At 33.7% G+C, this 13,418-nt stretch overlaps 1 protein-coding gene across 1 annotated transcript in view; it reads left to right on the top strand.

The window, feature by feature from the left end:
• The window catches only part of LOC130885217 (60S ribosomal protein L7a-like), a 108,855-nt gene that overhangs the window by 77,148 nt on the left and 18,289 nt on the right, over window positions 1-13,418 (top strand). The window contains exon 2 of the mRNA XM_057786659.1: window positions 11,915-11,961. Within this exon, the coding sequence (XP_057642642.1) occupies window positions 11,915-11,961 (47 nt within the window). The remainder of the gene's footprint in view (window positions 1-11,914; window positions 11,962-13,418) is intronic.

Here is a 13,418-nt window from a genome sequence, read left to right on the forward strand (position 1 = left end):
ATGCCATATTCTATAGTCTTTGAAAGGTTTGAAGAATGCTTATCTATTTGAAAAACATCTCTGTACATCTAGAAAATCTAACATGACTATAAGTTTGACTATTATCCACGTCAATACAAATCTCTAGAGCATATTTCCTTTTTAAATGTAAATACACAATTATAAACAATATTTGGAAATACGGACATAGTTCTCTCCATACTGCTTTCTGCTTTTTGCTGGGTAAAGCAATTTTTAAGGGTGTTTACAGGAACCTATCAGGTGTCTTGGTGCATCAAACCACATTAGCCTGGAAGGAATCCTCTTTTCCAAATCAACATATTCTTAAACACATATTTTGAAGTCAATATACATTTAAAATTATATATATATGGAGAGAGAGAGGTTACTTAGCTCATTCACAGTCAAAAAATTAAAAGAAAACACAATAAAATATACATAATCCAAACTCTTTGTGTATTCTCTTTCTTTAATTGGCTTGTTTTAAATCTATTACTTTTGAATATTTCCTTTATTATCTTTACTCCTTTAATCTAAGAATGTTTGTACTCTGTCCCTTAAAGACTGTTTTGTTTAACTGTCTATACTTTTTCTTTTATTTTCTCTCCTATGCCTATGACATTTATCCAACACTATGACCCATTTAGAGGTCTTTTCCATCTGGATTTGTCTTTATTGCATATCTGTAATTATTTTCTGACCAGAAGTGCTTCTTAAAAATGCTAAGAGCTTCTTATAAACTTAAGTGGTACCATTTCTAGGGGAAATACAGCACTTTTTGCTTGTCCTGCCCAGTCCAGTATGGTGAAGATGTTCACTGCCTCTGAGAGCCATGTACATTGCCCCATTTTTAGGCACATGGCTGGTCTATGTTATCATTAAGCAAGTTGTAGAATGTTCTCCACAAACCCCATTTAAATTTTCAGACACCTGAAAGAGTCAGTATTCATGCCAGCAGCAAGACACAAATCCGGGAAGCCACTGTTTCAAAACAGAGCAGTTTCAAAACAGTGGAACCTTTTTTTCTGCTACTGCTGAATCAGGAAAATCTCTCTTAATTGAGTTGTGGCATACCACCAGCAAACAGCAAGAAGCTGTGTTAAACTCTGTATTTTTGTGTCTAGAATTCCTTTTCAAGGTCTCTCAGGTTTTTAAGTGAAGTTTAGTTGGCCACATAGGTGTCAATTTGTTGAAAGAAGGCTTCTTGTTTGTTTCCTGGCCACTATATTATTTAAATTACTGCTTGGTCCATTATCTCAAGCTTCTTATTGACTAACTTACAACTTAATTTAACCCATTTCTATTAATCTGTGTATTACCACATGGCTGTGGCTTACTGGCTGAAGTTCCAGGATCTGTCTCTGGTGGAGCTACATGGCTTCTTTCTGACTCTGCAGTCTTCCTCCCAGCATTCAGTTTAGTTTTTCCCACCTAACTAAGTTCTGTCCTATGAATAGGCCAAGGCAGTTTCTTTATTCACCAATTCACAGCATATAGAGGGGAATCCCACATCAGGAATGTTTTGGTTATCCTGGATGTTTTGATTTTCCATATGAAGTTGCATATAGTTCTTCCAAGGACTGTGAAGAATTTTGCTGGGCATTGCATCGAATCTGTAGATTACTTTTGGTAAGATTCCCATTTTTACTATGTTAATTCTACCTTTGTGTATTCTTTAACCTTTTGTATTTATATAAGATGGTGTTATAATCTTTGGGAAATTATTTTCCTTTAAGATTCTATTTCACATTTTAATTAAGTGATAAATTTGAAGCTAGCCATTTTATGTAATATCAGAGAAGTAGAGCTGGTTCATAAATAAGCTAGATGGAAACTAAAAATCATCATCTTTGGACTCTATAAATAATTCATTGTAAAGTTTCATAAAAGCTTAGAAAGTTGCTGGTTAGTACCTTTTTATTAGTTATCAGTGCTGATGATTCGAAGTCTTTCTAAAAATGTAGGACACACCAGCCTAAACCTTTTCATACTGTTAGTGGCTGTTAGATCAAATGGGTAATTGCAAAGAAAAGAATACAAAGAACAATGGGAAATAAAAAGAAAGGTTAACATAAGAAGCAGAACAATTGGAAGCAAGGTGTGACTTTTGCTTCAATAAAGAAAAGGTATGATAATGAAGCTAGAAAACAGTAACAGTATAGAGGCACAGGAAGTCGTGAAAAATAGTAGCAGATGTACAAAATGTATGGTGTTCATTAAAAAGAATACAATATTTAAAATCCAGTGTATATATAGGATCAGTAGTGTTATAAAACTATGAGACAATGTTGAAAATAATACTTATGAAGCAGTGGTCATATAAACTTACACAAATGTTTAGAGCTGTATTCATAAAAAACTTGCTTATGGAGACAATACTACAAGAGCATAAAAATTCTCAAATATTTAGTCTCACTTAGCAGCTAAATGCATGTTATTATTAATGGTATGTTTTATAAATAACATGAAAATCTAGATTAAAAATATTTTGTTCCAAAAATGTATGTGTTCTAAAAGTACTATCTTTATAAAATATCATCTGTGTTAGTCATTCCTCAGAAATCATTTGTTTTGAGAAAGAAAATATGTTTAACACAGGTAATAAAAATAAAATATTCCTCTTCTGACCAAAAGAATACATTTAGCAGGATGTGAAGAAACCATAAAAAAGTTACTAATGTGTGTATATGTATATGTGCATGAGCATCTGTTTTGGGAGCCAGTGGTTGACACCAGATATCATTCCTTGTCTTTTATTTATAGACAGAATCTATCAAGGGTCTGGGCCTTCATGATTGGTTCAGTGGGCCAGTCAATAAGCCCCAAGGATCAACATGTCTATTTTTCATTCCCCCAAAACTTAGCCCTTATGCAAACTCTGGATTTATAGAAATAATTCTACATGATTTAAGGGTTTTATACTCGGATCATCATGGTTTCCCTGTAAGCCCCTTAATATCAGAGCCATTTCCCTGACCAAATTATTGCTCTTTTATCTTTACTTTCCCTGCTCAATAAAGTTCTCATTCTTCTACCTTCAAGAGTATAATAACAAAACAATATATTCCCTCTCTAAGATAGTTGAGAAACTGTATAAATTGCATGATTATACTAACCACCAATATCTCGTGGCACACCCAAATGTTATGATGAATGAAGAGAAAAAGTTTTCTTGAAACTATGAAGGAATCTGGACTATTCAGAAAGTGTTCCAAACTTATAGATAACACAAAAAGACTGGAAGAAAGGACTAATACAATTTGTATGCCAAATGGTCAGAATTAATTTCTTATTTTGAAATTACTCTCATAAGGCAGTACTACTATATAAAATTATAATAAATAAAATTGCAAACTCCATTTTAAAATTCCCTGTGAGTCAGAGAGAAAAGGTCTACAAGATTCACATTCACTTCTGATTTTACTGAGATTACCAATAAAGTTAGACTTCTGAACTACACGTTATTTTAGCTTTTATACATCTAAAATGATACAATGTAAATTTATTTAATCATTCACAATTTTAAAGCAAAATGATGACATTTCTTATTTCCATGGATCTTTATATTTTTATACACATCAAAATAGCTTTTTCAATCACTTCTTTCTTCAATGCTTATCTCCTTCATTATTTTTACTTAATTGAAAATGAGAGAAAAGAGTTGGAATAAGTCTTAAAGAGTCAGTGTTTATTTTTGTAACAGTGTTTGTTCTGCAAAATTCATTTACTACTTCAAAGTGTGATTTGGAGAACTAGCTACTGAGGCAAAATTGGGTACATTGAAAGGTGAATATATTTGGAAAAATTTGAAAACAAAAAATTGATGAGAGAGTTTGAATCTCATGAATGCTTAGACAGTAAACCATTAACTGATATAGGAAATCCTACAGACAGTTGTTACCTACCCACGGGAGCATGGCCTCTTATACTATTTGTGCTGATGTAGAGCATGCTTCTGGCTATGGGATTCAGTTTCTGATCTCCTTTCCAGCAGAGAATTCTGGTTTGTGAGTCTACTCCTCAATAAATAACCATCTATTTCTGAGCTAGTGTGTGATTTCCTTTAAACGTCCTTTATGTTCATCTGGTGCCCACGTTGATTTGAACAACACGAATATTGGGTGGACAGACTAACGGCCTAGCTGGTCCGTGGCCCAGACAGTCTCCCAGCCCTGCCTGCTTGGCTTGCTTTGGCTTGCTTTTACCTAAGTTTTTTTTTTTTTTCTTGTTTGTTTTTATTTTTGTTTGTTTGTTTGTTTTTGTAGAATCTTCACCACAGCAGAGTTTACTGCATGTGGCAACTTGGAAATTTCCAAAGCACACGCACGACTGCCGCATTACCTGGCGCACTTCCCTGGCACGGTTCCTTTCCACGTGGCAATTTGTGTAGCTTCTAGGTTCTGCTCCCTGCCTGTGAGTTCTGGGTTTCTTGCTCCATGTATGGAATTGATTTAATTGCTTTTAATTTGTCAAGCAAAGCATATATCTCAGATTTAAGCAGTACCAAGGCGGAAAACTAGAGTGGCTTAGAAAGTAAAGTAGCCCAGGATCATTCCTGTTGCCACTGGTTGTATTGCTTCTAGTCACAACTACGCAATCATGGCATCTTCTGAACAATAAATATTTCAGTTTAACAGATCACATAATAGGTAATTAATAAATCAATATGACAGACTAGATTAATATTGAAACTTGTAGTAACTTTTTTCTAATATTATGAATTGTATTATGTGAGGCTTATATGCTAATGGTGATACTTCAATTTTTTGGGTATTGGGACTCAGTCTTTTCCTCATATTTTATCATTAAGGAAGAATATGGTAATTTTAGGAATGATATAGTCTTTACAAATCAGAAAACTTAAGTAAGGTGAACAAAGCCCTTGTAATTCTGTCCAGAAGGCAGAATTATATGCTATTCTCAGGGTGATAAGGGATATTTTTCCTTTTTTCCCCTTTTTTATTACTTAAAGAGAATACCAATCCAAATTCCCACTCCCTCCCATCCTCCCAGTCCCCTCCCTCTCCCTCCACAGATCCTCTCCCCACCCCTCCAACTCTAAGGGAGTGTCATACACCCCACTCTGTGGAAAGTCCAAGGCCCTCCCTACTATGTCTAGGTTGAGCAAGGTATACATCTGAAGAGAACAGGATCCCATGAAGCCGGTATATGCAAGTAGAAGGACCTCTTGTAGGGAGAGGGCCCGCTTGTTCATTCCAGCTGCCTGGCTAGATTAGCCCCAAAATAACTACACAGAATTTGTATTAATTAAATCAGTGCTTGGCCCATTATCTCTAGCCTCTTATTGGCTAACTCTCCCATCTTAATTTAACCCATTTCTATTAATCTGTATTTCTCCACATGGCAGTGGCTTACCGGGAAAGATTCAGCATATCTGTTTCTGGTGGCCCTATGGCATATCTCTCTTCCTTCGCCTCTCTTCTTCACAGCATTCAGTTATGTCTTCCCTGCCTACCTAAGTTCTTCCCTATCAACTAGTCTGAGGCAGCTTCTTTATTCCTTAACCAATGAAAGCAACAAACAAAGAGAAGGACCTCTTACACCAAACTCTTAATAGAGTTACTGATTCACAACACGCAGAAAGAGTTGTCTTGCATACTGAAACCACTGAAGTTATAAAAGATGATACAGAATTGACTTCATTATTTATACAGGTGCAAGACATAATCAGGAATAGGATTATTATTATATAATAATTATATAATTATTATATAATATTATAGGATTATTATATAATATTATATTATAGGATTATATATATATATAACACATATCCAATTCTATAAGATCTTCCAGGTCCTCTAGCAAAAGGTAAGGAAAAAAATTGAACAATTATTGATTGAAAGCATATTACAGACCTCAGAATTTCATAAAAAACATCCTGTCAGAGGATCATGATTTGTGAGTTTACCCCTAAATACATAATCATCTATTTTCAATTTTGAGCTAGTATGACATTTCTTTCAAGCATCCTTCATCTTCAAGGTGAGACTATAATGAAAAATACTTATATATAGCAAATACTCAACATGAAATTAATCAACTGTAACTTATAGATCTATTTTTAAAATTAGATTCAAATGCTTATTATATTTCTTAAATATTCTTGAAAAAAATTTCAAAATTTTGGTTCTATGTTTTTAGGTTTCTAATAATTTAATACATATGATTTTGAAAAATTAAACATTTAAGTTAAATGGAAGTATCTTGGTAAGTAAGAAATACACACACACACAAACATACATGTGTGTGAGAGAATATTTTGACTGTTACTCTCATGTTAAAATCTTCTGTTTTTTCTTTATAGTTGATACTGTGTTTGATGAACAAACATCTTACTCTTAATAACTTACACAGTGAAAGATTCTGAGGTTGGAAGTTAGCATTTACAGGTTCACTCAGCCTGACTTCCCCTCATTTTTCTCACTTAACAAGGCATCTGTGTCATCTCATAATTAAAGTAGTACAGTGGCATCTTTTAAATTTCAAATACTCATGTTTTTGAAATATATGTGAAGTGAAAGTATAGAACATAAAGTGAGATACAATTAAAACATACTTTAACAACAGTTTACATATATTTGTTTTATTGAATAGTGACAGTGACTACAATAATTTAAAAGCTATATGTGAAAATGGTTAAAAGCTAATTTAGCTTACACAATGTAGAATGATTTTGTATGAACCTAGAGTTTTCCTTGTAATGAAGCTGACCTTTGTACTTTTTAATAAAAACTCAGGATTACAGAGGGTAATGCATGACAAGTGTAGCTGAAATGGCACACATTTGTTAAGTACTCTTTTTTATCTTTATTAAACTTATGTGAAGATATCAAATTTCCATGGTATGTGGAAGTTCACACTGGTAGATTTATAATTCATACTAGGCCATTTGGTTTCTGATTTGTCAGTGCATGTGTGTGTGTGTGTGTGTGTGTGTGTGTGTGTGTCACATTTGAGGACATGAGAATTCTTGCAGTAGGTAAGACAACATGTAAGTGTATGTTATTTTTTTCTCACTATAGTTGCCATATTGAACCTAAGATAATAACCCAACAAGAAGTTAGATACTGATTCTTCTTTTGTTTGTATCTCTGTCTCTCTCTCTCTCTCTGTCTCTCTCTCTCTCTCTCTCTGTCTCTCTCTCTCTCTCTCTGGCTAACTTTCTTTAGCAGTCAATTTCTTCCTTTTTAGAATTTGTGTGTGTATGTGTGTGTGTGTGTGTGTGTGTGTGGCAGAGAAACAGGTGTTAGCTTGTATCCCAGAATAGCCTGGAGCAGATTACCTAATCCTTACTGGTTTTGAACTTACAAAAACAAAATAAATCAAAAATAGAACCCACCCACCCCGCTAATTATTATGAGTTCTGGGATGACAGACATGAGGGCTTATGCTCACTTATTTAAAATTATTAGTGTGTGTGTGTGTGTATGTGTGTGTGTGTGAGTGTGTGAACATGCTTGTCAGCATGCATGGACAAAGGACAGAAGACAACTCATATTAATTATTTATCTTCTTCTACAATATAACACTGATTATTGGCTCCTTTATGTACTTGCAGAAAACGGAGAAGATAATCATATCATAACTACATTAAATTGCTACCATTACCTACCAGACAGGATTTAAAATTGAAGAGCAGACTTTAGAAATATTAGTGACATAGTAATCTTAACTACGATGGTAGTGATTTTTTTCTTCAGAAGAAAATAATATGTACTCATTTGAATGATAAAAGAGTATTGAGCAAATCAATTTATTTTCTAATAGCCCATCAGGAATGAAAAATAAGAAGCACTTTGCACTAACAAATTGTATTTAGGAACATTCATTCTAATTTTTCTTCAAGTTTATATTAACTTTGTTATCTCTAACAAAATATAGTTTAAGAGAAGTTGAATAATCTAGAAGTTTTTATATTTCTATATTAATTGCCAACAGTAACTGATGTTAGGAGACTAGTATTAAAGTTTTAGTTCTATGGGTATAAATGATAAAGTACACAAGTCCTTCTGTATTCAAGAGATGTGCTGGCTGGCATAGGCATGTCAATCACTCAATTTTAGCAAAGAGCAAGCATTGATGCTGGTAAAGCTGCTAAATATCTAAGAACATCATATCTGACAATGGGCAGGCAAGTTAAAAAAGTAAATAATTTATGTACCTTGAATTTATCACATTAGTGATGAATGCTATCTGGGGATATTTAATATTAATTGAGAACTAATATCAACACAAGCATTTGTACAAAGTGTTCAACATTCTATCTATAACTCTACAACACACTCTGTTTGCTTTCCAAGTGCTCAGTTCATGAACAGTTTGTGGTTGGGTCTTACAGTGGAATTATTTAATAAAGTGAAATGAGCTATTGATTCATACAAAACCAAAAATTAATACAAAATACATTATTGGAGCAAAATATAGCCTTCAAATTCCTTTGTAATTTGCATTCTAGGATCTTCATAGAAAAAAATCTGAGGAGAGAGAGAGAAAAAAAGGAAGAGCAAATGAGTAGTTACTGATTGTATATCAACAGTACTAAGAGGAATAAAGAAAAGGAGAATTTAGTGACTGATATTTTTCTATCCTAGTTTTGATAGTACACAAATAATAAAAATTGTAGAACTATGAACTCAAATGTTAAATTGATCATTTAAAATATTTCATTTTAACAGAAAGAAAAAATTATGTCTGGCTCTAAGATTACCTAACAACACTTAAAAAGCTTACTTTGTTTCTGGAGACTATATATTTCATCGAGGAAAAAACTATTTTAACTTACAAAGTGATAATTTAAAAGCACTGGATTACAATTCTACCTGCTCTAGAGTGCCTGGTGGAACAGATCCATATCACAGTCCTGACAACTACTGAGTTGAACTAAACCTTGGCACAGTGGGAGGTATTAAAAAACAGCACCTAATATTTCATGCTTAAGTAGTTATAGAATTTATGGCAGCCCACACAAAATGAGGACAATGTAGAATATTGTAAAGCCAGACTTCGTTGACCACAATCTCTAAAATTAAATGGGGACCACCCAAAATAAATGACAAAAGTTGCTAGCATGGTATTAAGTCTTTGGAGGAAAGGAGAAACTGACCAATAAAAAGTGGGGATTTCTACATTCTGATGTTCCTGTTATTAACTTATTTTTTTCCTTTTACAATGCAGGAGACATATATTGGGCAATTCCATTAGAAATCTATTGGAAAAGCAATCAATTTAGTCATAAGTATACATGAGGAGAAAACATTTTGTTCAGACTACACAAGTGAATAGTCCAGCTAATTAAATTCACTCACCACTTTTATGTAAAATGTGGTGTCCTTTCTTTAATTATAATGATTTATGTAAGGATCAGGATCAGCTTCTCAGTGCAGAGTGTGTCACAGTATGTGTGTGTGTGTGTATGCATACATGTGCCGATGTATGTGTGTGTGTACACTACGCATTTCAGTCTTTGGGCTATTAAGTTACCTCTTAGGGTGAACAATGAACCGTTACTTCTGTTTATTAAGTGTTTCCCTAATGTTGGAATATTTTCTTTCTTAAATTCTTGACAGCATCAAACAGCAATACATTATTGATCCTTTTGTTGTTATTTAGAATAGATGTTGCTACAAATTTAAGATTTTATAATAATAATAATATGTTACACTCATGAGATTGACTCCCATATTGTAAAATTCATGAGTACATCAGTGTTTCTAATGTTCCTCTCTTATTTTCATGCCCGTGAGATCAATACTAATATACATGAATTTTGTCTTCCACCTTCTTTTGATATCTAGGCAAGACAATCATCACCACTTTATCTTGTTAAGTTAGAGAATGTTATGAGATTTTCAGACATTTACACTAATTTTTAATGGTACTATAGATTTCATAGTTTTTACTTCCTTGATAATGTATTCATGGTATTACAAGATCTCAGGGATTTGAATACATAAACCTCAGTGGATACAAAAACAGTATTATCTCCCCTAGTGATTTTTTATATTTATTTTTGATATATAATACATAACAGGATATCTTTGCCTATCATACCATGTTGCTGTGGTTCCTTTCTTACTCATTTGGCAAACATATATCTATTTTTCCATACATTGTAACAAATGGTAGAAACATTCTAGAGTAAGTGATCTTTGGCAAATCTCTTCTGAATTGCTAACTGCACTAAAGGGACTTGTGTAGCTTTGTCTGTGAAAAGTAAATGTCATACATTTGATATTTGCTGATTAAACTTCGATAGTATTTTATTTCTTCCTGTGAAATACTGTTTCTGTAACAATGTCATGAATTTTTAGTGCTCATATAAATTCTAGAAAGGTTGGACTCTGTAGGATTTGAATGTGCTCTGTTGACATCTGTTGGTTCACATTCATTTGGGCATCCCCTTAGCCAAGCCTATTCTTCTAAACTGTGTGCTCATGGAAAGCATATCAACCATTCTCTGTTGTACCCTTGGTGACAGCACATACATTGTCAGGTAATGCCTGTGTAATTGTACTTTAATTATCAATTGATTTACAACTGTTATTGGAAGTCCTGTTACTTCTGAGTTTTATATAAATATTGATTGACAATAAGATTAATGGAAAGAAGTAAATCATTTCTGCCATCTTCATAAAATGACATTACTTAGTATTGAGAACATATTTTTAGTGACAATCAGAAAACCTTAAAATAAAATATATCATTTGTCCATTTTTTAAAGTAGCTTTAAATTTTAAATCAGAACCAAAATTAAAATGAATCTCTCTTGCTCCATCTACATCTCTCTTAATTCTGTCTGTACTACCTTTCTTTCCTAAAATACAACACATATTGCTTCTCTGAATAAACAATGAAAATGTTTGGTTCTGTGCTAAGTCTAAGGGTCATCTAGCCTGTGGGTAACGGTACACCAGAGAGTGTCAGTGTTGGGCTTGCTCTCCTGGCATAGGTTTTAGGCTGGACCAGTCATTGGTTGGCCACTCAATCAATCCCTGGGCCACCTGGTTCTGAGCACATTCTATAAGCAGGACAGACTATAGGCCAAAGTATTATGTGATTTCCAACATCCCCCTTTCGAAGTCCTGCCTGGTTATATATATATATATATATATATATATATATATATATCCATTATTCTAGGAGTCTTAACTGGGATCATCCTTGCAGATTCCTGAGAGATTACCTTGTACCAGGTTTTCACCTGACCTCAAAATGATCCCTATTTCTAGTAATCTGTTCAGTTCACTCCCCTTCTATCCCTGTCAACCTGAGCTCTCATTTCCCATCACCACCAACCTGAAGTCCACTCATGAAATTTCTATTTTCCCTTCCTAAGGAGATCTTGGCATCCTCCCTTGAATCTCCGTTGTATTCTCCTCTCTCTGGATCTGTGGATTATAGCATAGTTTTCTTTATTTTACAGATAATATTCACATATAGATGACTAAATGTTTGTCTTTCTCCATCTGGATTACCTCTGTCAGGATGATTTTTTTTTCTAGTTCCATCCATTTGCCTTCAAATTTTCTGATGTCATTGTTTTGAACATCTGAATAATACTCCATTTGAAATGTATCACATTTTCTTTATCGATTCCTCCTTTGAGGGACATCTAAGTTATTTCCAAGTTCTGGCTTTTAAAATAAATTTGCCATGAACAGAGTTGAACAAGTTTCTTTGTTGAATAATTGAGCTTCATTGTTTAAGCCCAAGAGTTGTATAGCTGGGTCTTGAGGTAAACTGATTCCCAGTTTTGTGAGAAACTGCCACATTGATTTTTAAGTGATTATACAATTTGCATTCCGACCAACAATGAGGAGTGTTCCCTTGGATCCACCTCCTCTCCACCATGAGCTGTCACTAGTGGTTTTGATCTTAATTCTTTTGCCAGGTATAAGATGGAATCTCAGTGTGACTTTGGTTGGCATTTCCGTGATGGTTAGTGGTGCTCAACATCTCCTTAACTGTTTCACTGACATTTGGGAATCAGATGTTGATAATTATCTTAGCTCTGTTCCCCATTTCTAATTGGATTATTTGGTTTGTTGAATTCTATTTTGTTTAGTTATTTATATATTTTGGAAATCAGCCCACTGTCAGCCTGTCAGATAAGAGGTTGGTGAAGATTTTTCCTATTCTGTGGGCTACCATTTTGTTCTATTGATGGTGTGCTTTGCCTTACAAAAACTTTTCGCTTTCATGAGGTCGCATTTATAAATTAGCAATCTCAGTATCTGCGTTATTGGTGTCCTGTTCCATAAGTTGTCTTCTGTCCTAATACATTTATGCAATGCCCCACTTTCTCTTCTGACAGAATCAGTGTATCTGGATTCATGTTGAGGTTTTTTGTTCCACTTGAACTTGATTTTCTCACAGGATAGTAGCTATGCATTGTTCTGCATGCAAACACCTAGTTAGATCAGCACCATTTGTTGAAGATGCTTTCTTTTCCAATTATATAATTTTGTCTTCCTTGTCAAAAATCAGGTGTCTATAGGTCTATAAATTTATGTTTATTACTTTGATTTGATTTTATTGATAAGTGTGTCTGTTTTATGCTAATATTATGAGGTTTTTATTACTATAGCTCTGGGGTAGAGCTTGAAATCAGGGATGGTGATACCTCCAGAAGTTATGTTATTATAAAGAATTGTGTGTAACTATCCCGTGAGTTTTTTTTATTGTTGTCTTTCCATATGTAGTTGATTAATGTTCTTTAAAGTTCTGTAAAGAAAAGTGTTGGAATTTTAATGAGAATTTAATTGAATCTGTAGTTGTTGGTAAAATGGCCATTTTTTCCTTCGTTAATCCTGTATTCCATGAACATGGGAGAACTTTCAATCTTCTCATATCTTCTCCAAACTCCCATTTCAAAGATTTAAAGTTTTGTTATACAGGTCTTTCACTTTCTTGTTTAGGTAGTCCAAAATATTTCATATTATATGTGCCTAAAAAATGTATTGTTTCCCTGATTTTTTTTCTCAGCCTGTTTATTTATATATAAGAGTGCAGCTGATTTTTTGAGTTGATTTTGTGTTCAGTGACTTCAAAATTATCTGGTAGAATATTTTAAGTTGAATGGAGGGCTACAGGGTTAAGTCTGCTGGTATATGACATTGTGTTCAAAATAGGAGCACATAGGGTATGCAGATGACATCGGAGACCTCAGCAGAAGATCACTATATTTGTTCTATAACACATCTAGAATAAAAGGATCTGGAAGTTCTCTTCCCCATGAAGGAATGGTTGAGACTTATGTGTCCGATTAGAGGAATGGTAGCTTGCTCTGAAATCATTAGTCTGTGAGTAGCCACTGTTAGCAAGGATGATATTTAATTACAATTTCAGACCTTGCATCATGAGCTACTATATAAAGTATTAGATGACTAGGTAAG

The sequence above is a fragment of the Chionomys nivalis genome, chromosome 12 (genome assembly GCF_950005125.1).
Source record: "Chionomys nivalis chromosome 12, mChiNiv1.1, whole genome shotgun sequence".
Classification (NCBI taxonomy): Eukaryota; Metazoa; Chordata; class Mammalia; order Rodentia; family Cricetidae; genus Chionomys; species Chionomys nivalis.